General features: G+C 48.6%; 1 protein-coding gene across 5 annotated transcripts in view; it reads right to left on the minus strand.

Moving 5' to 3' along the window:
• Positions 1–3434: 3434 nt before the first annotated feature.
• The window catches only part of MRTFB (myocardin related transcription factor B), a gene marked incomplete at both ends in the record, with an annotated part of 98567 nt that continues 75207 nt past the window's right edge, over positions 3435–26794 (minus strand). For 3 of the 5 annotated variants that reach the window (XM_084249205.1, XM_084249204.1, XM_084249206.1), the window contains 9 exons: positions 3435–3970; positions 5783–5843; positions 7812–7949; positions 8188–8346; positions 10016–10150; positions 11528–12562; positions 13284–13413; positions 16982–17229; positions 20773–20907. In XM_084249205.1, the coding sequence (XP_084105331.1) occupies positions 3435–3970; positions 5783–5843; positions 7812–7949; positions 8188–8346; positions 10016–10150; positions 11528–12562; positions 13284–13413; positions 16982–17229; positions 20773–20907 (2577 nt within the window). Of the gene's footprint in view, positions 3971–5782; positions 5844–7784; positions 7950–8187; positions 8347–10015; positions 10151–11527; positions 12563–13283; positions 13414–16981; positions 17230–20772; positions 20908–26794 lie in introns of all 5 variants that reach the window. The other 2 variants (XM_084249202.1, XM_084249203.1) reach the window with 2 other exon arrangements.

Below are 26794 nucleotides of genomic sequence, written 5' to 3' on the forward strand. Positions count from 1 at the left end.
TTTGGGGAGCTACTAAACCCTTCCTAGACGTTTCTCCCTCCTATAAATCAGCAAGTTTCTTTACAGCACAATGCAGAGAGGTAATCGTTAGGAGTCTCGGTGCCCCTGTGAACTGGGCGAAAGCTTCGTCTGGGTCGTAGGCACAAAGCTCTGCCACGCACAGCAGCGGGGTCGGGCTCGCCAGTGACTGGGGCACTGGACGCCAGAGGCCTGAGACCGCCCTGCTGTTGTCACAGTCGCGGCGTTTCTACCACGGTTCACAGGGCAGCGCGTCTGCGGAGGGTGAGGGCTCTCGTGTAAACGTGTGCAGCTTTTTTGAATCACAGGCCTCAAATCGAAGATTCAGGCGGAAACCCTTTCAGCGGTGCATCTCCTCAGACGCGCAAGGAAGGGGGAGGACAGACCTGCTCGGTGCTGGGCAGCCACTTCACAAACGTGGTGCAGAAAGATCACGGGACACGCAAGTCGTTGAAGGTCTGAACCAGGAAAAATGGCTAAATTGTGTTTTTTCCAGTTTTGACTGAAATCATGTCAAAGAGGTGCTGAAATGCAGTTAGGCTGCTCTCCAGAGACACATTTCTGCGCCTGCACGCTGTGCTCTGTGATCAACCTCACCTTCCAGTTAATGTGCTTGACCTCGAGGCGGCCTGCCTGGCGTCCTGTCAGCTGCAGTGCTGGGGGCACCTCTGCGGGCGGGGTCCCAGGGCCCGGGGCGCTCTGCTGGAGGGCGCGCAATAGCCGTTCGCTCAAGGTCTCTACAGAGGCCTGGGGGGCCGTGCTCCCCGCCTCTCTGACAGCCAGGCCGAGATGGGGCACAGGCGAGGCAGGACGCGGTGGGGCTGCCCCGCAGCTGCGTGCTGGGCCTCAGCTGGGAGATCTGAGAGGATCTGCAGGAAGCTAAGTGGCCTGGAATGATCTAGGGTTGGGGGAGGAAGCCCGAGTCAGCTTGGGAGAGGCGGTGAGGGCCAGGAGCGCCTCTGCCGCTGTCCTAGGCTGCAGTGACAACCCAGGGCCGGTGGCGGGGCCGCAGGACTGTGCGGGTTTTTCAAGGAGATTGAGATCTCAAAAAGCAAACACAGATAGTGTCTGAGCAAGAGCTCCCATGAACTCAGAGCACAGCTATGCACGTACGCGGCAGGCGCTACACAGCGGCCCGCACGTCTCAGGGGGCGTCTAGACGGGGAGTCCTGAGGCTGCCCGAGGTGTCCCCGCACTGCTGTCCGTGCCCACGGCGGCCCGGACCCCCGGAGACCTCGGGTGTGACTTCTGTGCATTCTGCCCCGACGTGACCTGCTCTGCCTGGACAGGGGAGCTCCATCCTCTAGTGTCTCCGGAACGCTCGGCAGCTGAGACCGCGTTCCGGGCGTTAGTGGTTTTCTTGGCCATGTGACGTGTGCGCGGCGGCTCAGGGCAGCCCCTCTGGGAGCTGCGCACACCACGGTCCCCCAGCTGCTCGCCCTGCACTTTCGTGGCTGTGAAACTCACCTCCATCAGAAGCCTCTTAGCACACACGCCTTTCCCACGCGCTCCGTTCTGCGCGCTGACAGGGCAGAGGGGCCTGGGGATAGCGCCCCCCTCGCCTGGGTCGCTGCCGCCCGGGCCCAGGGACAGGTGCGGGCGGGAGCTCTCCTTGTCAGCGGACGTGCTGGTCCCTACAGGTGTGGACACGCGTGCGCGGCAGGGTGTGTTCTGGAGGGCAGCTGTCCTGCAGTAGGTTTCAAACCTGATTTTAAAAAAGCAACAAGGGGCCTGAGTGCGGAAAAGGGGTCTGTGGACACAGCTCAGGATGGTGGGGACAGAACGTTGCTCGGCAAGTTTCCGGCACCCGCTGTGCAGGTGGCTGCTTCGGTCCCTCAGATGCCGGGGCTGGACACGCCATCGACTGGGCACGAGTCTGAGTGCGGCCAGAGAACACGCCACGGGCCAGACCTCCCACGAGAAAAGCACCTTCCCAGTCACCAGGGACGCCCGTGGCGACGGGGCCCGCGGGATGGAGCCCGCGTGAGGCGCTGGGGTGCGGCCCCTCTTGTTGGGCTGGGGCAGGTGGTGACTGGACCCCTGCCCTGGGCTCGGGATTTCTACCCCGCGGAGCACGAGCGCCCACCTCAGGCCAGGCAGCCCGGGCTCCAGGTTTGGGTAACTGAATGCTGGAAAAACGGACTTTTCAGACATGCAGTAAAATTTACAAACCGATATAAAAATCTGCATTAAGATCAGCTCTTCGGCAAAACAGAAACCAGCCCCAGGTTCCCCAGGTTGTCTTCTGCACGTCCCCGTGGGAATGGCCTGGGGAGCGGCCTGCCCTGGGTGCGGGCGCGGCGCAGAGCATGACGTGGAACATGACGTGCGGTTTAGCGAAAACCTCCACGCTCCTTTTGTAGACGTTCAGGCTATTTACATGTTGTCATAAACTAAATACGAGCTTGAAATAACTTTGGAGATCCTGCGACAGTTGGCATTTTAGAAAATTCTTAAATTGATAACTTTTTCTATGTAAAAAACTAATAAAACCTCCAGTTTTTCAATCTTCGGCGCGCGGGTGCGACATCCAGTTACAAGCCTGTGACAGAGACGGGGACGGTCAGCGCGGGGACCCGCGGCTGACCTGGAGCCACCCGGGAAGGTCCCGGCTTGAGGTCTCCCCCCTCCTCACTCGCCAGCTCAGGAAGACGTTTGTGCTAAAGCCTTTTCGGGGTTCTTTGAGATGGGTCTGGTTACCTGAAAGTCAGCGTGGAGATACCCGCGGCTCAAGGACTCCGGGAGGAGCAGGGACCCCAAGGCGGCGGACACCCCGCCCCGCCCCGCCGAGGCCGGGCGGTCACGGGCCGCGCCCTCACAGGCTCACCAATGTCCCTGGACTGGTCACCGCAGTATGTTTGTCTGGTGATGGTCAAACATCTTTCACTGAAATTTAAATTGCGAAATCTTAAAGATTCCAAAAAATCACAAAATAAACGAGGACACTACACATGACATGGGTTTCTAAAGGGAACCAGAACCGCTAGGCTGTGGTGGCTCTGGCCGGTGCCTGCACAGCCTCCGATCCCGGGCAGCACCCCGATGATCCCTCATCCCCGCATTCTTTTTTTGAGCGGCGCCGTCTGCCGTTCCTCTGGGGTCTTGAAGTGGCCGCAGAGGCGTAAAGGTAGTTGATCACCAGGGAACGCTCACGTCATCCCCCTGCACGATTACTCTTCTTTCTCTAAAGGGACATGAGTCTTCTTGGGCAAGTGATGTTTCCAGAAGGCCCTGGCGCTATGAAATTGTAGAATCCTCTGCAGGTTGCAATGATGTGTTTTCAAACTTGGTTTCCAGGCTGACGGGCTGTGCGTTCTGACAGCCTGCGGTGATTGCAACAGTGCAGCTATGGGTCTGTCTCTAAAAACGGGCTTTTCAGACTCCTCTTCCCCTGAGGCCTCATGAAACCTGTGACACTAGTCCCACGGCAGCGGCAGGTCTTGGGGGTCCAGAAACTCCGCAGAGAACACACTGGACGCGGGGGTGCTGAGAGGCGTGAGCCCTGACGAGGAGCTGGGCATGGTGATGTCAAACCACTCCATGGTGTCCAGGTTTGAGTCAGGGAGGTCGAGAGAGAGACAGGACGTGCTCGCGGCAAACTGGGCCTCGGACGTCTCCATGGGTGAATGCGAGGAGTCCAGCACGCCGGGGTGACTCAGCAGGTCACTGTGGAGATCCTCCATCAGGGAGAAGGCCACGCGATCCTCACCGCCACTCGGGAGCGGGGCGATTTCGTTGGCCGGAGGTAAAGTTCCGTCCAAAAAAGCTTCCAGCTGGTTCTCTAGGCTGGCCGACAGGCTGCTCATAGGCTCTAGGGAAATGGGCGGGGCCATCTGGACCTGGGGGGGCGGCCGGGACACCGCTGTGCTGACGGGCATCGTGGTGATGCTGGCTGTCACTGGTCTCATTTTGGAAATGGGCGAGGGCTCTTCTTTTATAGGGAGGGAAATCTCTGCAAGATAATTCAAGTGATTAGTAGGTCACGATACAGCACGTAGGGCAATCACTTTGCTACTCTGTACCGATGTCTAGGAGGCTGGTCTAGAGGGAGGAAGAAAAAAAGGCTGTTGGTCGGTACGACCCCGGGTGGCCTTTAGGATGATGGACTCACTCTAAACATTTCGGTCTCTGACATTCTGATGTTTTCAATGCCTCGGAGTAGGAGCAGGCACGGAAAGCAGTGTCACTCCTCTAGCTCGGGGTGGTTTTGGATTATCTGGGCTTGGGGGCCTTCTCCTCAGTCATAACAGGCTCAAGACAGGGCCCGTTTCATCCTCCGCGTGGACCTGCCCTCCCAGCCGCGCGCCAGCTCTAGCGAGCGCGGAGCTGCGGGCCCAGGTGTCACAGTCCTGGAAAGGCACCGCACCCTCTCCCGTCACCCCCGAATCCGCGCTAACAGCGTCCTCTCCTCTTCAGCAGGAGGTGATTCGCTTTTTCTTTCCTGTAAGTTTACATAGAGCCTGAGATTTGGTGACCGCCTGAACAAGCACCAGATCAAGTAGCAAAGTAATGGACTTACTTAGCTGCATATCGTGAGTAAGGAATCTTTTTTACTCTCTCGTTCCTGAGAGTGAAATCATTATAAAATCCATTCTTCCTGTTGTATCTGCACAGACCAGCGCGTACAACGTGAGCCACTGGGATATGTTAACAGGTGAAGAACGAACCGAGGGTCTGCTTCCCATGGGCGACTCATCAGCTATGTGGAATCTGCCTCACGGGGGGCAGTTTTCACTTCCCCTCACCTGTCGTCCTCTCTAGAACTGCTGCAGAAACTGACAGTGCAGCCGAAGGAACTAGTCTTACAACCAACTACTCAAACCCCTGTTCTCGTTACTGACTGGATGCTGTGACATACGGAAGTCACTGCTTTTACAGAATGTTTGATGACTTTGTCACATTTTAATTGCCAAGTTTAGGTTTGTCTTTATTTTCACCCTATTTGGGGAAAGGCACTTTATTTATCTTAAATTCAGAGCACAGGATGTCTTATTTTTAAAATTTCCACAGTTAAGTTATGAGTTTAGAGTCTATGTTCTGCCAAAATTCTGACAAGATCATTAACCTGTGCATGGAGAATTTTGGTCACTATTAAAAAAATCTAAATGTCCTTTCATCAGGGACATTTTACAAAACTGTAAAATATTCCAAAATACCATTTAAATTGTTAAATGATTTTAGACTTATTTTTGAAGGTGTGTTAACCGATGTAAAGATAGTCTTGATTTTTTGGTGCGTGGTTAATATCCTCTATCCCTTTTTAAGACGATCTATTATAGAATTTAAAATTAAATCTCAGACTTTGATAGGAAATCACAGGTCCCAGAGCCTTTGTTCCCCTTAACATTTTTTTCCCATTTATTGCTCAGATCGGATTCTATTGATTTCAATTTATATAGAAAATGTTTCCGAATTGCCTTTGAATGTTAATAAAGTGACTAGAGCCCCAGTGAGCTAACTTGGTTGTTAGAAAACTCGCGCATGAACAGGAATGTTTTTAGCCCATCACGGTGACTGAGAGACGTGGAATTAGTTTTGAAGCTTTTCAGTGTGGAATTTAAGCCTGGCTCCATGTGGCTGTTCTGAGACGGTCTGTCTTACGCTGAAGCAGTGACTTCTGCTTACACTACATTGTTTTACTGGCCTAAATGTAACAGATTTTAAAATAGTGAGTTTAGTTAGAAGAGTGTGGTTCGTGGAACCCACAGAGGGCTGTGACACGCGGGCGCTCTCACTTCCCGGTGTGGCGAGACCCGTGACCTACCTCCACTCTTAATGAGGATGTCGAAGAGGTCGTCCATCTGCTGACTGTGAGCACTGGAAATCTGCGGCAGAGGAGAACACAGTAAGTTTTCTTTCCTAGACAAGCCTGGGAGCACGCGGGGCTGCAGACTTCGAGCGCCAATCTGTCATGAACACACCGAGGCCGCCTGGGAAGTGAGGCCATTTGCCCGAAGTATCACAGCTGGTTAGTTGAGCGGTGACAGAATGGGGCTGAGGTTCCTAATGAGGACACTTAGCTACATCTCTACATCTTACTGTGTTTTAAAAGGCGTCTTACACTCGTTTTAAAAAATGACTTTGTTCCGGGGCCTCCCTGGTGGCGCAAGGGGTGAGCGCAGCGCTGTGAAGCTGTCCGCAGCCACTGCAGCGCGGGTTTGATCCCCAGCCAGGGAGCTACCCACATGGCGCAGCAGACCTCTCCTGACTCGCCTGTTGCTCCTCTCAGCAATGGATTTCAGTAGATCTGCCTGTTCTGCTCCCCACTCTGTCTCTGGTGACTGCTCTCACCCCCCGGACCTCTGGCCTACACCCCAGTTCTTGTATGCATAAATAAATCTTTTTTAAAAAAAAAGACTTTGTTCCAGTAAAAATTACGGTCCATCTAAAGGAACAGGAGTGCACTCTTCAGCTTTACTGAGTCAGTCCATCCAATAAGCTGCATTTACATAATATATACATGAAGAACCTCAGAGCTCCTGGAGTTTGGTGCACAGAGGTGTTTATAAAAGAGGGACGACAGGTAGCACCTCATTTGAATACCAGGAAACCATATTGAACTTGGCTCCCTCAGTCTGTAAACATGAACCAGAGACCAATCAATGGCAGGGAGGCCAATCAGCCTTTTCAGTTTAAAGTGAGCTGATGATCCTTTGTTGTGCTGCCTTTCTGTTTTCTAAGACATCGCTGCAGTTACGCTCTTGGCAATTACTTCCTCTCTGCTCCCCTGTGAAGAGAACGGATGCTTCTTCTGAAAGGCCTCTGGGAGGACATTCTAGTCAGCATCATTTATTTCAATTCTTTTTGCAAATGTTTAAATCTATTTCTGAAATTTGGTTTTTTCCTTACAGATAAAGGTCCCGGCTGAATATGGAACTCAAGAACCTTCACTACGACTATGGTCACTTCTCTTGGCACCAAAGACTAGAGGACGCATATGCTAACTCCACACTCCCGAGAGACACCCCACTGCCCTTCGTGAGACAGGCCCCGCACTGTCCCTTGGCACCAGGTGGTTTCTGCAGCTCCTCCCTGGCTCCACATAACCCTGCCTGTGTCACTCCAGGGAACATGGGCTCCTGCTCTGAGCATTGAACAATCTGGCTCTTGGCTTTCAGCACCCACAGAGTGGGGTGGGTTCTCTCCTTGCACCTTCTGGGAGGCTGGGGTTCTTCCTGGAAAATGGTGAGTTTTAGGCTTAGTTGTGGGGGGTGGGGGGCAGGAGAGGGTGTGACAAGGCTCCTGTGGCCAGGCACCCACCGGGAAGGAGCGCTAGCCTTCCCACTCCTTGGAATAGGTGTGGCCACTCCTGCTGTCCCGTGCCACGAGGGAGGCTCAGCGGGGTGAGTGCCCAGAGCCACAGGCTCCTGGGTGGGTGTAGCTCATGCTGAGGTGGGGAGACCTCCTAGAGCAGGAGGCACTGGACAGGATGAAGGCCAGCCAGGAGGAAGAGGGCCAGCGTGATGCTGACCTGAGAAATCATGGCTTCAGAAAAGGGACTTGTATAAAGTACACGCCCTGGTCACTGTCGCGTCCAGCCCTAGTGTAACCCATACTCTGGTCCCAAAGGGAACGTTAGAAGAGAAACTATAAATGTCTGAGTAATAGTCACTGCGGATTATACAGCTACTGAAACCTGCTTGGCAATCTTCACAGTGGACATTTTAAAATCATTTCCAGAGCAAACAAGCCTCCAGGCCATGAAATTTGTATTTCTCTGAAGGCAAGTTCATTGCAGAGAAGGATTCACGTTGAGGATGACACACCAAATGTAAGCCACAGGCCTCACTCACCTCTGGAAGGGCGGGCTGGGCACTGCATGTCTGCTTGATGGCCTCCTCGTACCGGGGAGGGTCTTTTGTCTTGGTGACTGGGCTCCCAAACAGGGAATGCTGGACGACGAACTGTTGGGGCGGAGGGGGTGAGCTAGGCTGTGGGAGACAGGATGGCACGTGTCAGTGCTGGACTCTCATGGCACCAAGTCAGGGGCCTCCCGGGCCCGGTGCGGGAGAAAGGTCACCGCCACTTGGTGACAGCCCAGCTGCCCCTTAATCATCATCGTATTTTCAGTCCATTCACATCGCGTCATTCCAGGTCTGCAGCATAGACTCGGGCTGACCTTACACCCCAGCGAGCATGGTTAGGAGCCAGTAATCGTCACAGGGTTACCTTGGTGGGCGTGTTAGGGCCGTTTTGCAGGGCTGGAAGTGCGGCGCTCCTGGGCTGAAGCACGCTGGCAGACGCCTTGTTGATAAAGGGCTGCTGGACCCCGGGCGCAGGTGACCTCTGGTACGGGAGGGCTGTGTTTGATGCTGAGTTTGTGAAAACCTAAAATGGTAAATATTTTCCATCAATTTCTTTTGTTTTTCCTAATAAAGAAAACCATGTTTAGAGTGGGGGTCAGAAAGCTCTGTGACGGGTCATGGAGCATACAGTGTGGGGTTCGCAGGCCACACCCTGAAGCCCAGAGGCAGCGGGGCCAACACGTGGCCCATGGGGGTGGCCAGTCCCCATCTCCCTACCCGGGGCCTGTGTGACGGCAGCAAAGCGTGGCTCGGTCCACGTTCCCGCTGAAAGGACAGCTGCCTTCCCCACCTTCCTCACAGGGGCAGTCACCTGCTCTCCCGGCTCCAGTGTTCACGCGCTAACGATCCCGTGCCAGCTGGCTCCCGACCGCCAAAGCCACGTGTGTAAACTTAAATGTGGGACATCTCCTATTTGATATATTCCAAAGTAAACGCACCCCTCCCCTCTCCCCCCAACATTCGTATTATAAAGTATTTCTTTTTCTAAAAAGTGGAAGTATGCGTGTTTATGATGCAGGCCGCTCTGTAGATACTGCCTTTTCCCCGCAACAGCACGAGCTCACGCCATCTGTGTCCGCCGGAGAGTGAAGACCTGATTCTTACACGCACTGGGAATCCAAGAAACCCGTGGCGCTCTCCCCTGCTCACTGTGGGGGGTGGCAGCAAGCCCCGGGCTCTCCGAGGTGCGCCTGCTCATCCTGCCGACGGGGTCTTGACGGGGACTCCTCCTGAACAAGTTGAATTTCATTATAATTGGGGGAAAAATTGCTCCCTTTGAATTGGAAGTAGTGAGTCCTAAGTCAAGAATTTTGACATTTAGTGAATGAACCCTCATTTCCGGCCTCTGTTGTTTTTCTCTGTCTGAACATTTGCTACACTGAAGTGTCACCTTGAGCCCAAACTAAGTGCTCTGCTCCGCGTGCTTCGCAGGGATGCCCAGAGACACTTGTACGCAGGACAGCTGTTGACCTAAGCGGCAGTTTGTCTATCCAGGGCACCTTGATCCAGCTGCACACACCTAATTACCTTTCATATTGAAAATCAAAATTCTAGACCTAAAAATCTCAAGGTGTAAGAGAGTGTAAGATACATTTTTGCGGGCTTCAGATTTTTCTAGTGCAGGCGTGCATATAGCTCCATCTACTGGTTAACAGGGATTTTTGGTTACTTTTGGGGCCACTTAATATCAGAATTTTTGGTAGAGGCTGATACAGCGGATACTGAGCCCTAGATCAAAGCAGTCATTTTAAGGATGAAGAAACTGTCAGAAGTAGAATGTGAACTGTACATAAGACGTAGGAAGTGCTGAGCCAGAATGACAAGCCGACCTAGGCCTCTGGCTCATTTCAGAGAGTATCTTTTTAAATCTTGAGATAACTTTTCCCAGGGAACACCAGTTACCCCCCCCCCCCACCCCAAATGATTAACTTGGAAAGAAACTTTAGATTCTATAAGGGTTAAAAAAACACTTTGGAGGCTTCCTCGGGAATGGAGTGTGACTGTGAGGGCCCCTATCTTTCAGTAACAGGGCCCTTTCTTTCCCAAGTACTGGATAAGCAGCGCTAGCAGAATCTGACCTGGGCTCCCGGATGGCACCGGTCACAGACGCAAGCAAACAGGAGCTTCAGGCTTCTACAAAGACACTTGGTAATGACTGAGCAGGTAACATAAAAACTGAAATGTTCACCAACCTTTCGGACTTGCTGGGGCTGACTGAGCACACGCGGTGTGAACGCGTCCTGCTTCTGAGGTGCAGGCGGGGCCAGGGCTGAGGACAGGGCAGCAGCTGCTATCTGGGGCTGAGTCTGGATTCCTGCTTGTGGGGCCTAGGAGACAAATTAAAAAATTGAACTGTCAGAAACAAAAGTTAGAACCAAGAGTTTAAATGTGAAATAACTGGTCACTTGGGGGACTGTATTTAAAGTAAGTCAAAATGTTTACAGATACACACGTCACATGAACTGAACCTTAGCAATTCTAAACCTGAGAATTTAAGACCATACCAGTCATTTTCATGTTGTTGTTTAAGTGGCAAAGATTTTTTTTTCCAAAGATTTATTTATTTATACAAGCACTGGGTACAGTCAGAAGTGCGGGAGGGTGAGAGAATTCACCAGAGCCAGAGCGGGGAGCAGAGCAGGCAGAAGGACCGAAGCACACTGCTGAGGGGAGCAGCGGGCGGCAGGAGAGTCTGCGCGCCATGTGGGACCCTCGCCCGGCAGCCGGGGATCGAACCGGCGCTGCAGAGGCTGTGGGCAGCTTCGCAACCCAGTGCTCAACCGCTGTGCCACCGGGGAGGCCCAAGTGGCAAAGATTTTTCATTTGAAAATTTTGGGAAAAGAGAAAACTACAATAATGAGAACCTACTGCAGCTCTGTACACACCAGGCCAGGTGTTGTAATAATGGCAACAAGGAATTGCTAACTGTCAGCCAGCTGTGTGCCAGGCGACACAGGCCCAAATGACACAGTTCTTGATTGTAGAACATCCACGCCGGTGGAAGACTGGATGGGGAAAAAGTTACACTACAGACTTCCAGTTCCCAGACACTCAATACTGAAAAGAGAAACTAGGGCTTCTGCGCATGCCCAGGGCTTTGGGGTCATGCCTCCTAACCCCAGGGGCACAAGTAAGTCTGTCCACAGGGTAGATCCTGGGCAGTGCAGGGGGAGGAGCAGTGGTTCAGGAGACCCGCGGCTCACAGCTTGTTAAAACCTACCAGCTCCCGGCTACGAGAAGGGCAGCACACAGGCCACACAGGCAGGAAAGGGCAGGGCAGGTTCACTGGACTTTCATCATCTCAACATCCCCACTCCTAAGCTTGGGGTCACAATTTCCTTAGTCTCCTTGGCATTAAAGAACTACACTTGGGAGGCAGATTATAGGCTGGCCAAGGAAGAAAAGCTCTGGAGTCAGAAGGCCTACATTTGGGTGGTATCTCTATCCTGCGGGAGTTTAAACTTTTTAGGACCTCAGTTTCCCTATCTAGAAGTGGGCTGGTCACTTGGGGGACCACTGGCTATTCTGGGGGAAGGAAACCATTTCAAGTATTATATAAAAACAGTGCCAGCCAGTCATGTTCTTGAATGGCCCCCCTCGCCCCCAGACACGTTTCTGCGGCTGTTAAGCCTGATTTAAATGCCTGAAAAAGCTCAGGCCCTCTGGGCAGGCCATAAAGCAGAGTTAGAAGACACACTTCACACCTGGAGTTTGAGGCTGCCTACTGGGAGCTGCACGGAGGTGACGCTGGAGCCCTGGATGGACACTGGCAGCAGCAGCTGAGCAGTCTGTGTGGTCAGTAACGCCTGGGGCTGAGCGACGAGGGCCGGTGGCGGCTGCCCCTGGGGACTCACGTAGAACTGGGGTATGATGCTCTGCGGTTCCGCCTGGGCCACCGGGACCTCTTGCTTGATAACGACAGCCTTTTTGGCAACGAGGGTCTGGCCGCCCACAGGCAGGGGCTGGCCTGCAGGATGGCCGGCTCCCGGGCTGGGCTGCCTGGAGCTGGAGCAGTCTGTGAGCGCCGTCTCGTCTTTGATGGAAGAGCCGCCATGTTTCTGGTCTAACTGACTGATGGGATTTGCTGGTGCGCCAGGCTGGGCTTCCAGCGGCCGCTGTTGCTGCTGCTGTCCTCGTTTTTCAACCTCAAGTTGCATTTTCAGAACTTCCACAAGTTTCTGCTCTTGTTCCAGTTTCCTCTTTAGCTCTTCAATCTGCTTCTCTTTCTCCTGAAGCTTGCGATCCTTCTCAGCAGCGTCCAGTTCCAGGCTGGACAGAGTGCTGCTGGTGGGACTCAGGCTGTCTTCGTTATTTGTTACCCTCAAAGGAGAGGAGCACAGGAACTGTGAAGGGGACATCATGGTCATCATCTCGGTGAACGTGTCTGCCATGTTCGTGTCCTCAGTACTGAGGCTGGACTGTTCGGAGGGAGACGGGGAGATTGGCAGGGGGGAGTTAACAGTTTCCACCTGGGGTGCATTGCTCGTTCCGGCAGCTGGCAATTCTGTCTTAAAAGTGGAGCTTGAGCTAGTCACAGAGTTGTGTAGTGTTGTAACGGGCAGCGCCATGGTGACCTCTGGGTTGCTGGTGACAACGGCAGATGTTGATACCGCCACGCTGCCGCCAGCTGCTACGCTGCTGCTCACTTCCTGGTAGGGCTTCAGGCGTTCGATGAGGTCTGGTTTAGTGCCCGACACTGGGAGCCCCCTTAACTTCAGCTCGGTCTTCAGTTCTGATACCTGGAAGTACAAACACAGGAGACATCTGCTTTTGCTATTATTACCTCCTGACAACTCTACACGAGCTCTGGTGGCGGAAACAATGCCTGCATCTGTCGGTGGATTCCTTATCACTGCACATTTGAGAGAGGGACAGTTTCTTCTCTAACATGTAAACACACAGCTACCGACCTGGAGAACTTCAGAGGACCGAGATAAAGTCATAGTTTTTAGAGGGCAATTTCTGTTATGTCAAAGAGAACATTAGCTACCAGCAGTGGCAACAGCTACACTTATTGAATAGTTACCATGCCAGACATGGTTGGAAGTGTTTATTCTTTCAATCAATATTCACATGAGATCGGTGCTATTTTCCCATTTTACAGGTGAGGTCACAGCAGAGCACTCACTAGTGCAAGCTAGGGCAGAAACCAAGAAGTCTGGCCCTGGAGATCGTGTTCTTAAGTGTTAAACATTTTTCTGCTTTGCCCAAATTTGGCGTTAAGCAGCGAAGAAAAAAATCAGACTTTGCAGTTAAGTAGAACTGGTAGGGTGCTTGGGTATGGTATACACTCAATGAATGAGAGTTATTATTGGTCATTTTAATAGAAACTTGATGGAAGTAAAAAGGAAGCAACTCTGTAAAGGTTACATTGTTGGTGCAGTTGAAGGTCTCCTGATCTGCTAGCCAGATCAGGCATTTTTGTGGTACTTCTGGGCAAGTTCTATTGGGAATCATCACCTTTAAGTCATCCAGGCTAGAAGGCAGAGGTCCTGGCTTTCTCACGGGAGCAGATGTATTCTGTCTTGGTGTATTGGGCGTGGTATTGCTCAAAGCTGAATTCCCACTGTTATTTTTGTCATTCATTGGCCTTAAAAAGAAAATCAAAGTTTATTAAAATAATTTCTAGATTTGCTGTTTCTTCTGCTAACAATTAATTGGTAAACTTATGGTGAACCATGGTCATGGAGTGGCAAACCGAGTATTATAAAATTGTCAAATTAGATCCCAATAAATATTTCTGCAGGATATGTTTACTTGTTTGGGAGAAATTTAGAAAGTGGTCCTCAGCTTCATATGAAAATACAAAGGACCAAGAATGGCCATTGGATCCTTTAAGAAGAAAAGTAAGCTGGAAGAATCACACCACTGGATATCAAAATTTATTACAGTCTGTTATTTAGATGGTAGGGTGCTAGTGTAAGGACAGAGCAGACAAATGGGAAAGACTCGCGAATCCAGAAATAGCACCCCCTGGTGGTGCGTTGGCCCTTGAGTTATCAAAAGATGACACTGAGGCGCCGTGGAGAAAGGGTAGGCCTTCTCACAAGTGGGACTGGGGAAACTGGAGAGTAATACATAAAAAAATGGGGATCTTGACCCCTACACCTCATAGCATCCCCAAAATGTAAATGTGAATTCCAAAAATAGAGCAAAAACTTTTGATAATATCTTCATGGCTTTTGGATAGGAAAAGATTTCTTCAACAGGATGCGAAAAGCACTAACTAAAAGGGATACCTTGAAGGGGGTGAAAAGCCAATAGGAGGAAATACTTGTAACATTTCTGACAGAGGCCTGATATCTGGAATAGACAAAGAAGCCTTGCAAGTCAGCAGGAAGTAAGACAGAAAACCCAATAAGACAGACAACCCAACAGAGCAAGCATACCCCAAGATGGTGCAGCGGAACGGTCTATATATATATGTGAACAAGTGCTTAACCCGTGAGGAATGAGGAAAATGAAAACGAAAAGCACATCGGAATAGCATTGCTCCCTGCACCCGCAAAGACGCATCTCACCACAAATACGTCGAGTGAAAGAAGCTGGACACGTACGTGTACTGTAGGATTGCACTGACAGACTGTTCAAAAACAGGCAAAACTAACCTGTGGGACAAAAGTCAGGACAGGCACTGAAAAGGGATACTAGGGACCTTTTGGGGACCCTGGTAAAGTTCCATTTCTTAATGTAGGTGGTAATTATGGGGGCTAACTTTGGCATCAGTTTTCACTTTTGGTTTATGGACTTCTTTGTATGTAAATTATACTTAAAATACAGTTTTTTTTTAAATAGTGCTGAATCAATTGTTAAGTTCTAAAGTTAGGTTCTTTTGCAGTAATTTCCCTAAACCCCTTCCCATGTCAAAGCCAGGTCCACTTCTGACTTCTACTGTGACACTCGGCAAGTCCTTTCTGGATGACTGACACCTGCCGGAGAAAGGGGCAGGCAACGCTACCTTGATAGTCTGTTCTACCGCAGCCTGAGGCTTTATCATGGTATCAGCCTTGGTGCTGAAGTCAGAGACTTTGTCAAATAGATTCCAGGAAGCCTATGTCTAAGGCAAATTCTGGCCTTGTCAACAGCTAACCCTGGCATTCATTTTGGGGTCTTTTGAAACCTGCCTAAATTTTGTTGAAGGAAATATCTCTAAATTTAGATGAAATGAAAAATATTTTAAATGCAACTGTTTATATTTAGGGTTATGAAAACATTTGATTAAATCACTTTCTCAATCTTATTTTCATTATTGTTCCCCCAAGGGGCATTTTTTAGACCTCTTTTCCCTATTCATGCTCCCCATGAAATTTTAATCCCACGGATATACTGCAGATCTGTCTCTGCACCACATGTATTTCTGTGCTCTATTAGTAAAAGTGTAAAATTCCCCTCAACCAACCTGTGCTCCTTGTGAATTATTCTCTCCAATTAATCTACATTTAATTTAAATCTAAATGTAGATTTAAATTAAGGATTCTGTTCATGCTCTCTTTTTGGTTGAGATCTACACTACTTGTTACTATTTGTAGCAATTCAGTGTTTAGCTGAAACTTTAAAGTAACAAAACTATTATGAGTTGATTTATTTCCCTTCAAAATCAATAGAAAGAAAAGCAGGGGAAGGCAGACGAGTGTGGCCGTGTGTAGAGGACACCCCAAAGTTCAGAGCCAGGAAGTGACTTTCCAGGGCCTTCCGTGTGGCTTGGGGACTCGGGCCCTCTCCCGCCCTCTCCGCACCAGGGGCTGCCTTGCCAGCTGGAACCCCACCACCTGGGCGCTGCAGACTTCCACACTCAGTAGTGGTAGAATTTTGGTAAAAAGAAAATGTGTTATAAAATTTCTTTTAAATTAGGCAGAACTTATATGCCGTCTTTGTGTGGTGAAACACGAAAGGTGATCTTTGCTCTTCCTTGTTTTGGGATCTTTCGGGGTGATGTTTTCCTGGGGCGGTGGGTGGTGGCTCAGCGGCAGGGAGGAGGAGAGGGGAATTGAGACCCCATCGGCACAGACACCTGCCAAAGCGCGCACATCCCCTGCCCGGATATGCTGCGCACCACATGGCCGCTCTCTTTCACCCCGGGGAGGACCATTTCAGATTCCACGAGAAAACCCTTTCATGGGCCAGCGTCCTCGTCTGGGAGCAGGGTCAGCACCACCTGCGGCACTGGGGCCTGTGGGGGAGGAGAGGAGCCCGGGCAGGCGCGTGCGGGGCTGGCGAGGAGCCCAGGCCTGGGACTACCGTGGGTGCCCCGGCCGCAAGGGTGGGGCTGGGGGTGCTCCCGGGTGGGGGCGCAGCCGTGGCAGCACAGTGTCTCTGATACGCCTCCAGTTCTCTTTGGCCTTTCCTGGTTCCCTTCCAATGTCAGCAGCTCACCCAAACCTGCCTGCTCTTAAAATGATAAAATCCTACAAAAATTCTTTCTTCCTTCATCTCTGTGCCTGATGTTTTAGATTTAGCTACTTCACAATAAGGGCGGAATGACTAATAGGGCTGGTCCTCAAGATATTTGGATCTTAAGTGAACTGATAATCGTTAGCACATGAGGACATATTTCTCGGAGTGAAACTTTTTAGTGCATCTTAATCCTTTTCTACTTCCAGAAAACAGACCGGAGCCCCATGAAGGGTTGCTAAATCTACGGCAGAAAAACAAGTTCCTACAGGGAATGTGATCACAGACAGGCACTGCCACCTCCTTCCCCTGCGCTCGCCCTCCTGTCATCCCTGTGCTCCAAGGACCCTCCCAAGCCTTTTCCTCCTTAAATATCTTGCCTTTTCCAGGTTTCCTTGATGATTCCAGCTTTAATGCTGTTCTTTAAAAAACCACCCCATGTCTACCACATCTTCTACCTATGCTTTTCTCATGGCATTTAATACTGTTTGAGTAAATAAGAGCAAATCTTTTCTGGATGAACAGTTATGAAACATAACTTCTAACTTGAAACATTCAGAACCCATCCCGGAGGACAAAACCTGGACTGAAGCGCGGGCTATTCTCTCTGTTGACTTTAGACACGGAGAAGCTGTGATGGGACTAAAATGAAAATAATCCCCGAGGACACGTAAATCCGCCTCCAATCTTTAGCAACTACTAGCTCCTCATGAATAGCCAATAAGCCACAGCACAATGCACTCTAGGAAGCGGCGGGACCAGCGTACTTGAGTGGTGCGGGCAGGATGGTCTGGTAGTTGTAGTGCTGCTGCTGCTGGCTCAGGATCTGGAGCTGCAGGAAGAGCTGCTGCTGCTGGAGCAGGCGGGCGTAGTTGGAGTCCATCTGCGGCTCATTCTTCTCACCTCTCTGGTCCGGTGGAATGTACTGGTGGTACTTCAGCTTCTTCACCCGTGGTTTGGGGTCTTTACACTTTTTGCTCCGGTGTTTGTCATTTGGATTCTTGGGATGGCTTTGCTGTTTTCCAGAAGAAGAAAATACTATTGTAAGAGCTGCTAGTCCACTGTGTGCCTAAATGATTTGAGATTAAAATGCAAGCACCTTTCAAAAAAAAAAAAATGCAAGCACCTTTCCATTCTAGAAAGCAATGTGCTAAATATATTTCAAGAGCCCTGGAAACAATCGCATCCTTGAAATTTGGCTCCTAAAAACTTCCTTCCTCCTGCTGCACTGGCCCCTGAGTCTAAGGGTCCGATGCTTATTTAGCATTATTTATTTAAATCAACAATATTATCTTTGGGTCTCCCACGTAGACACACTACTAAGTACCTACAAACATTACCTCTTCCTGAAGAAAAAAAGGTGGTACATTAAGAACATGACAGGCAAAGATAAGGATGGTTCTCTCTAACGCTATAATATTTATAATTGTTAAAAAACCTATGGAGAATATGTAAAAATAGAAAAATGCTTCTAAATGAAAATAAACCAGACTATAAAGCTATGTATTTTTAGGGAAAATGACAGAGAAAATTAAAATACCAAGTAATGTGGATATGAATTTTTAAAAAATCTTGAAATAATTGCATTTTTATTCTGAAAATGTGGTATGAGACTCCATCTTATGGTCAAGAATCCGATTATTATTTCCTGAGTTATTTTCTTCCCCATTTTTAAATTATCAGATCAATTTCTACTTTTTAGTACTCATAAGATAACTTCACCTGAAAGAACAGTCCATCAACAAAACAAGATAGAGAGAATTCCTCAGCTGCCTTAGGCCAGACACCTAGTAAAGACGACTCTGAGAAGGAGCAAATGAAATCCAGCTCTTCATGTGAACTTGTTATATATGTTCCTGTTCACAAAATGAGGAAATTGCCATCCCCCCACAAAACACCCTGAACAAAGAACAAAAATCACGGTATCCTACACATCACAAATCACCAGTCCTGACATTTGCTCTTTACCCCGTGGCCACTTCTGTTCGGTCACGCCGACTTCCTTGTTCACACACTTCTGATTTTCCTCCCACGGGACATCCTCAAGGTCATCCTTCACCTCTTTTAGACCTCTGCCCCAATGTTTCCTGCTTATTTCCCCAGCGCGCTCTAGCTAGAGCAGGTGTCCCTCTCCTCCCTTACGTTGCTCACCCCCTGGGACACGCTGCACTTGTAGCCTGCTTGTCTTCTGCTCTCATCTGTGGGGTGGCGTGCCTGGGGCGTATCGTGCCCAGGGTGTGTCCTCCACGGCCCTACCTACTCCTGCCACTTCGCCCAGTGTCTGGCACATAGAGGTACATGACTGTGGATGCTGACCAGAAGCCAGTTGAATTATCAGTGCTTACGACACATCCCAATGTCAGAAGATTCTCCTGCCCACTGAAACATCCTCCTGCAGTCTCACAATACCAATTCACTGTTTTCTGGTTACTTTTTCATTAATAACAAATTTTATTTCTAGCTTTTTCAAATCAGTCACAACATGGAATGAGGTCTGGGCTGTGGAGGTTTGATGGTAATTGTTACACAATGAGAAAAGAGCCGACTCAGCCACACCTCAGGACCTGTTGAGGAGGGAGGGGAACACAGACACAATGACTCGTATTCCCTGGGCTAAATACACCGTTACCTGTTAGTGGGCACATGTCTATTTTCTCAGGAAGTGAGGACAGGAAGTTACTTCCCTCAGAGAAAAACCCGAAGAGCTGCGATCTGCTTACAGCACATACTACCTGCCCTTTCCCTAGGCTTCCTTCTAGGACTTCCGCCCCAACCCTTGAATTTCACATTTGGAAATAATACACCTTGTCCTAACACCTCCTTAAAGACAGATGCTTGTGAAGAGCAGAAATCCAGAGCAGAGGCTAGGTGGGGGACGCATGCTCAGTACCTGGGGGAAGGTGGGCTGGCGTTCAGACCTGTGCCTCTAGGGGCACCTGCTTAGGGGTGGGAAGAGGCGCCAAGAGCTGAATACACTGACACAGTTGCCACTTGCCACCCTCTGGAATTTCTGGATCCTATACTAAGTGGTGGAAGATGATGAAGTACACCAGATATGCCCCACAGCCATGGCCACACTGACAGAGAGTCTGGGGTAGCAAGAGAGCCTTTCTCTTCAGGAAGGACAAGGACAAGTCCAGTGAACAGACAGACGTGAGGGAGGCAGCAGGCTAAGTGCAGACTGCAGGGTTGGCTGGGAGGCGGCCAGGCTGGGAGGCAGGGGACAGGTCCCTCCTGGCCTTGTCACGTCTTCAGAACTCAGTCTCCGCTGAGTGGTAAGGAGGCTGAGCCAGCTCCCTGGTGTCCTTTGTCAGGTTTTTTTTTTTTTTTATAATTTTTTTTTTTTTTTATAGAGGCATGTTTTTTATTTATTTATTTGTTTGTTTGTTTGTTTTGTTTATACATGCACTGGGTACAGTCAGAAGCGCAGGAGGGTGAGAGAATTCACCAGAGCCAGAGCGGGGAGCAGAGCAGGCAGAAGGACCGAAGTACACTGCTGAGGGGAGCAGCGGGCGGCAGGAGAGGTCTGCGCGCCATGTGGGACCCTCCTCCGGTGGCCGGGGAGCAGCCGGGGATCGAACCGGTGCTGCAGAGGCCGCGGGCAGCTTCGCAACCCAGCGCTCAACCGCTGCGCCACCGGGGAGGCCCCCTGTCCTTTGTCAGTTTTGAGATCTATGTTTGAAATCTGTTTTGCTGGTTTTGGCAAAAACCATATCTGAAATGATTACCTATTCCTCAGTTGACCTCCCCCCTACCCCGTTACTTTATCTAATATTTCTAAATATACTTTTAGAATCTTAAAAAATGTACTATATACTAAAATATTTTACACTTCCTTGGGATTTACGCTAATGAATGGTGCCACAAGTCTGCAGTTTATCTGAAGAACAAACTAAACTTCATTGGGCCAAAGCTGCTAAATCAAAAAAAATGTACCTGCTTCTCTAAAACCTTTAACCTGTCATGTAATATCTATCTGGAATGCCACTGGATTTGACCTTGTTTATAAAGTTCAAAACCACGTCACCAGTAGACAACTGCTCCTTGCTCCATGCCTGCTTCATCTCAGCGCTGGTCATCTTCATCACTCCCAAGGCCTTTCTGCACAGCTCTGCGGTCTCATACAGACCAAATTCTGTGCTGTTCTTCTGTGACCAGGATAACCGGTCACTTGTTGAAGGCCTGGCCCAGCAGCCTTCCTCTGCTCTCCTGTTCGCGGCTAAAAGGCAGCTGGTGCCGGCAGCCTCTGCAGCGCTGGTTCGATCCCCGGCCACCTGCGAGGGTCCCACATGGCATGACAGACCTCTCCTGCCGCGCCCGCTGCTCCCCTCAGCAGTGTATTTCATCTCTCTGCCAGTTCTGCTCCCCGCTCTGGCTCTGGTGAATTCTCTCACCCTCCCGTGTCTCTGACTGTACCCAGTGCTTGTATAAATAAACAAACAAACAAATAAATAAATAAATTTAAAAAAAGGCAGCCGGGCAATGCAGATGCAGGCCAGAGTCTCAGGCACACAGTCACGGTCAAGACACTCAAACCCCGTGTCTGCAGGGCACCCACCTTCACCAGTGCTGGCCCGGGCTTTGCTGAGGACACGGTGTTTGTGGGGAGGACAGGAGCTGTGCACCTTGCAGGGGTTTGATCCGCAGGAGGAGTTTTCAAGAATTCAGGAACTGCTGGGGGCACTGAAGTAAACTGGTGAGAAAGGCAGAAAAGAACAAGTCTGTGAAATTACTTATTAAATTATCAATAATTTAATAAATCAGTGAAAATATGAAAACCAGAATATAAAGGAATGACCTAATTTTAAAAAAGAAAGTCTGCTGAAAAAGAAACAAAAGAAAAATACATTATGACGTCTGAGGTCCAGCTGGTGGAATAGCAAGCTTTACGTTAGTGGAGTCAATTATTTAGGCTTTGCTTTCATGGTGATGAAAAAGCTGAAGCTAATTAAGGTTAGGCTGAGTAAACTGTAGAAAATGTTTTCTCAAAAATATGGCCAGAGGGCCTCCCCGGTGGCGCAGCGGTTGAGCGCTGGGTTGCGAAGCTGCCCGCAGCCTCTGCAGCGCCGGTTCGATTCCCGGCTGCTCCCCGGCCACCAGAGGAGGGTCCCACATGGTGCGCAGACCTCTCCTGCCGCCCGCTGCTCCCCTCAGCAGTGTACTTCGTCAGTCTGCCTGCTCTGCTCCCTGCTCTGGCTCTGGTGAATTCTCTCACCCTCCCGCCCTTCTGACTGTACCCAGTGCATGTATAAACGAAACAAACGAACAAACAAATAAATTAATAAAAAAAAAAAAATATGGCCAGAACCAACTTTTGTAGCAGAAAGAGCTATCAAAACCATCTATGCCCTGCGTAAGGTCGGCTTGCCTGCTGTACCCGCCATCCCAGCCCCGGCTAATTCGAACATGACATTCGGCCTTCCTTACAGGGCCTGAGGAAGCCCCTGCACCCCGCTCCAGACCCGGCAACCTCTGCCGAGAAAGCTGTCAGCTACCTGGAGTCCCTCTGCTCTTGTGTCCTGGAAAGTTTACGTTCCTATCGCCAAGCCTGACTGTACTTGCTAAACATCTCCCTCACTGCCCCCCATTTCCTGCACTGGGGGAGTCAGATGAAGAATCTATGCTGATGAGAGTGACCTGTTTCACTGACGACCTGCCTCACTTACAGGAAGAAACTAATATACTAAGCAATTATTGAATCTCAGCTTGGAGTCATGTCTGAACAAAGGCAGCTACAGATTTTGTTCCTTATCAAGTCTCACTAGCAGTCTACTTCAAGTAGATTTTAAGTGTTCATTTACTGGAAAAAGTTATTACTACTCTAATAAATCAATTAAATATTGCCCGTCAATTACTACTTGAGCTCACTAGGACCAGCCTTGTCTAAAGAAAAAATGTCTTTATCACTTCTACTTTCCCGAACAATTCTCAAATGCATTACAACAATCAAAATCAGTTCTCTTGAAGTGTTTGGTTTTAAAAATAGTAAACTGTATTTTCCCTCCTTAAAATAAATGACCTGAAAACTCAGAGGGCTATTAGCAGCAAGAAATATGAAGCTTGGCACATACTAGTTACTCAATAAATATTTGTTTAATGGGTGAATGGAAATTCCTTGTGGCTGTGCTCACGCTAGGCCCGTACTCAAGCCAGCTGAGACAGCATGCAGCTCACTGTGCTCGCCTGTGTTGGCTCCATCCTCAGGTTTTTGTTTTGTCTTGATTTTAGCTTTTCAGTAATTATTTGTGTTGACAACTTGACTTTTAAAGATGGCTGTATTCAACTCCATTTTCAAACAGAAATGAAAAGACTCATCTGCGAGTCTTGACACCTGTTTCAAGCTGACTCTGTCCGCAAATGGCCCCGCGACAGCAGGCTCCTCAGCAAACCTCTGACATGAAGTGAATGGTGATGGGCAGCTGACAGCAGCTTTAAGGGACATGATTTTATGTTGTTTTCCTTTCACTCTGCACATTTTTTAGAAATGAGGATATTTATCTCTGGGTCAATTTTCACACAGGAGAAAAACATTCCTTGGCTATTAAATAACTGGCGTATGAAGTAGAACCAGATAGTTGAACTGTGAAATATGTATGTGTACTTCTTTGAAGATTAAACCCTACTAACCCACAGCCTATTTTACCCCCACTCCCTGATATGACAGTAATGATGTGTTTGGGAACAGTTAATGTTAATAATCTAATAACCCAGGCGTGTGAATGTGGTGTCCATTGTATTTATGAAACTGGCTTGTCTTTATTTCTAGACCCTGCCTACCTGACTTCAGCCCTGATTACTGATACGGTTTATCTCCACTTAGCAGGAGGAGCCAGCTTAGAGAATTGACACCGTGAGACCAGTTTTACCAGAGATGAACTGATACACAGAAGTTCCAACGGTGAATTTCTGGTCACAAAAAAACATCATCAAACTGCTAAATAAAGACCAAAATGTCTAGTATTCAATAGTAGTTTGTATCCACTGACTCACTCACTCACCCGCTTCCCAACCCTCTGTTAAAGCAGGGCTGCGGGTAGTGGCCCCCTGGCAGCGCAAGACCAGGCCACTCTGGCATCACGGGCGCATAGCCACGTCCACACTTGCTCAGACTGGGGTCGCCAAGACATGCCAGCGACCTCATGAGCGATCTCTGGGATGTGGAGGACCCAGAGTCCTCGGAGAAAACGTGCAGCCCCACACACGGTCCTGGCTAAAATTTTTCCCCCCTCATCTACGTTGGAACAAAACAACCTAAAGTGAAACCACCTTATCTGCAGACCCGGCTCTACACTCATCTTTGCTCTGTTGGTGTCTGTGTGACTCCTCTCATTGGGACACCACAGATTCCAGCACAACACAGGAATCACCCAACCAGGACACAGAACTTGTTGAGTTCACCTCGTCTGAGGATGTAGCCTAGGTCCAAAGTGAGGGCTATCTGAGTTCTTACATTTAGCCAGTCTTTATGACATGCCTTAGAAGGGACCAAAAAAAAAAAAAAAAACAACAACAACAACAACAACAAAAAAAACCAAACCTGAAAACCCACAAAATCAAACTTAGATTATGTCCTAGTGGCTTGTAACCAAAGTAATCCAAATATTAATAATTCTGAAATGACAATATTACAAGGAGGGTCAAGCAAGGAATATCCGAGCCAGAAAGGATACTATACTTACTTTTTCTATAATAAATTGAGCAATATGTTAAAATCCTTAAAAGAATGTTTTAAATTTCCACTGAGGTTAAGTTCACTGCATGCATCATCAAAATTTAATCTCAAAAAGATTCAGCCGTGGCTTTGCTTTGTCTATTGGCTCCACTCACTGTTTCCATCACAAGTCACAGGCTTCACACCATCAGCCCTTTAACTGTCATCATCACATCATGAAAGAAAATGCCAGAAGAACACTGTTGCTTGGGCCTCCCCTGGTGGCACCACACTGTGAAGCTGTTCCCAGCCTCTGCAGCGCCGGTTCAATACTGGCCGGCTGCGAGGGTCCCACATAGAGCGGCGGACCTCTCCTGTTGCACCCGCTGCTCCCCTCAGCAGTGTATTTCGTCAGTCTGCCTGTTCTGTTCCCCGCTCTGTCCCTGGTGAATCCTCTCACCCTCCTGCGCATCTGGCCTGTACCCTGGTTCTTGTGTAAACATGAGTAAATAAATCTTTAAAAAAAAAAAAAAATACTGTTGCTTAAAGAAGGATATTTTTGCTTTAAATAGAACTCAAAATAAAACACCTCCAGTTTTAAGACTGACTGTTCCCTTATTGAAACTGCTATAGGAAAAGTTCTGCTATGAAAGAAAAAATAAGTCAGAGCAAATGTTTAAGTGGATTAATGTATTGTTTCAAGTGTCTGCACTGGTGCCTTCTGAGAAGAAGATTCCAGTATGTTCCCTTTTTATTATAATTTTTTAAATGCAACCCAGAGATTGAAATCTAAAAACCAGATATTTAAAAAAAGCATTTTTGTATTGTCGATTTTAAATACACAATAAATGTGTTTTTTTTTTTTTTTTTTTTTAGTAGAGGCATGCTTTATTTATTTGTTTGCTGGTTTGTTTGTTTGTTTTGTTTATACATGCACTGGGTACAGTCAGAAGCGCGGGAGGGTGAGAGAATTCACCAGAGCCAGAGCGGGGAGCAGAGCAGGCAGAAGGACCGAAGTACACTGCTGAGGGGAGCAGCGGGCGGCAGGAGAGGTCTGCGCGCCATGTGGGACCCTCCTCTGGTGGCCGGGGAGCTGCCGGGGATCGAACCGGCGCTGCAGAGGCTGCGGGCAGCTTCGCAACCCAGCGCTCAACCGCTGCGCCACAGGGGAGGCCCCAATAAATGTGTTTTTAATTTAGGATACAGACGCGTGCTTAGTTAAGATGGCAATATGCAAATAAGAAATTAAAAATGCAGTTCTTTAAATATTGTTTCCATATTCTAATCCCCAGACAAATAAAATACACTAGTCAATGAATGGGTTGAATAGAAATTAGAAACACATGCTTTCTATATTCAATAGATATGTAAAATTCCAGCTGTGTTAAAACCCACCACCTAGTGCTGACCATTTGTTGCACAAGAGTTGAACACAAAAGTGAACTGATCCACTGGCACAATGCTTGTGGACATTTAGTCAGTACTTAATTTGCTGATTAGCAGTGAGGGTTTACATCTTAAAACTCTACTTTTAAAAAACTGTGGTAAAATATACATAAAATTAACCATTTTTAAGTGCTTAGTTCTAGGGCATGAAGTACAATGAGGCTGCCCTGCAACCATCACCACCACTCACCCCCTTTCATCTTCTAAATCTAAAATTCTAATCATTAATCAGCACACCCCCTCACCCCCGTCCTCTCCCCAGCCCCTAACAACCACCATTCAACTTCTGTCTCTATAAATTTTGACTATTCTAGGTGCCTCTTATATAGAGAATCACACGTTTTCCCTTTTGTGACAGGCTTATTTCACTTAGCATAATGACCTCAAGGTTCATCCATGCTGTAACAAGTATCGGAACTTTCTTTTTAAGGCTGAGCAATATTCCACCGTGTGTTATGTACCACATTTTGTCTAACCATGTATTCCTGCTTTCAACTCTTTTGGGCAGATACCCAGAAGTGGGATTGTGGAATCAGATGGCACTTCTATTTTTAACTTTTGAGGACCTGCTATGCCATTTTCTGTAATGGATGTACATTTCACATTCCCACATCCTCACCAATCCCTAGTAATGTTTTCTTTCTTTTTTTTTTCTTTGATAGCAGCCATTCTAACAGTGTGAGGTGGTATCTTATTGTGGGTTTGCTTTACATTTCTTTAGTGGGTTTGCTTAGCATGTTTTAATGTGCTAATTGGCCATCTGTTAACCCTCTATAGAGAAATGTCTCTTCAAGTCCTTTGTCCACTTTTAAATGAAGTTGTTCGGCTTTTTGTTGTACTTGTTGAGATGTAGAAATTCTTCATATATTTTGGATATTAACCCACTGTGAGATAGAGTATTCGCAAATATTTTCTCCCTTCCTGTGAGTTGCTCTTTACTCTGTTGATAGTGTCCACCGAGGCACAGAAGTTTTTGATTGGGTATTTGTTTGGTGTAGATCTCTGGCACAGGTCTGTTTGGTTTCTAGAGCTTTTATAAAGTTATTTTGGTCAGCAGTTTATTCAGTGGAGAACAGGGCTGGGACCTTCCTATGCTGCCATACTGTTGACATGCATTATCTTTCATGTGAGATTTTCTGTCCCTTGAGAGACAGTGTTAAGTGTGCAGATACATGCAGAAACATCTCAAAATGTGAGTCTATTTAGTATAGTTGAGTCTTGAACACTGTGGTGGGTAGAGACCATCCATGTACTCAAAAATCTGTATATACCTTTGGACCCTACTGCCTCCCCATACTTAACTACAGTCATCCCTTGTTATGCATGGGTATTTGTTTCCGGACTCCCCTCCCCCTGTGGATGCCAAAATCTAAGGAAGCTCCAGTTCCTCAGTGCTGGCCCTTTGTAGCTGCAAGTCCTACATCTGCGGATTCAACCAACCAGATGTCAGCTGGCTGAATCCATGAGTGCAGAATCTGCAGGA

The sequence above is a fragment of the Talpa europaea genome (genome assembly GCF_964194135.1).
Source record: "Talpa europaea genome assembly, chromosome: 12".
NCBI classification, from domain to species: domain Eukaryota; kingdom Metazoa; phylum Chordata; class Mammalia; order Eulipotyphla; family Talpidae; genus Talpa; species Talpa europaea.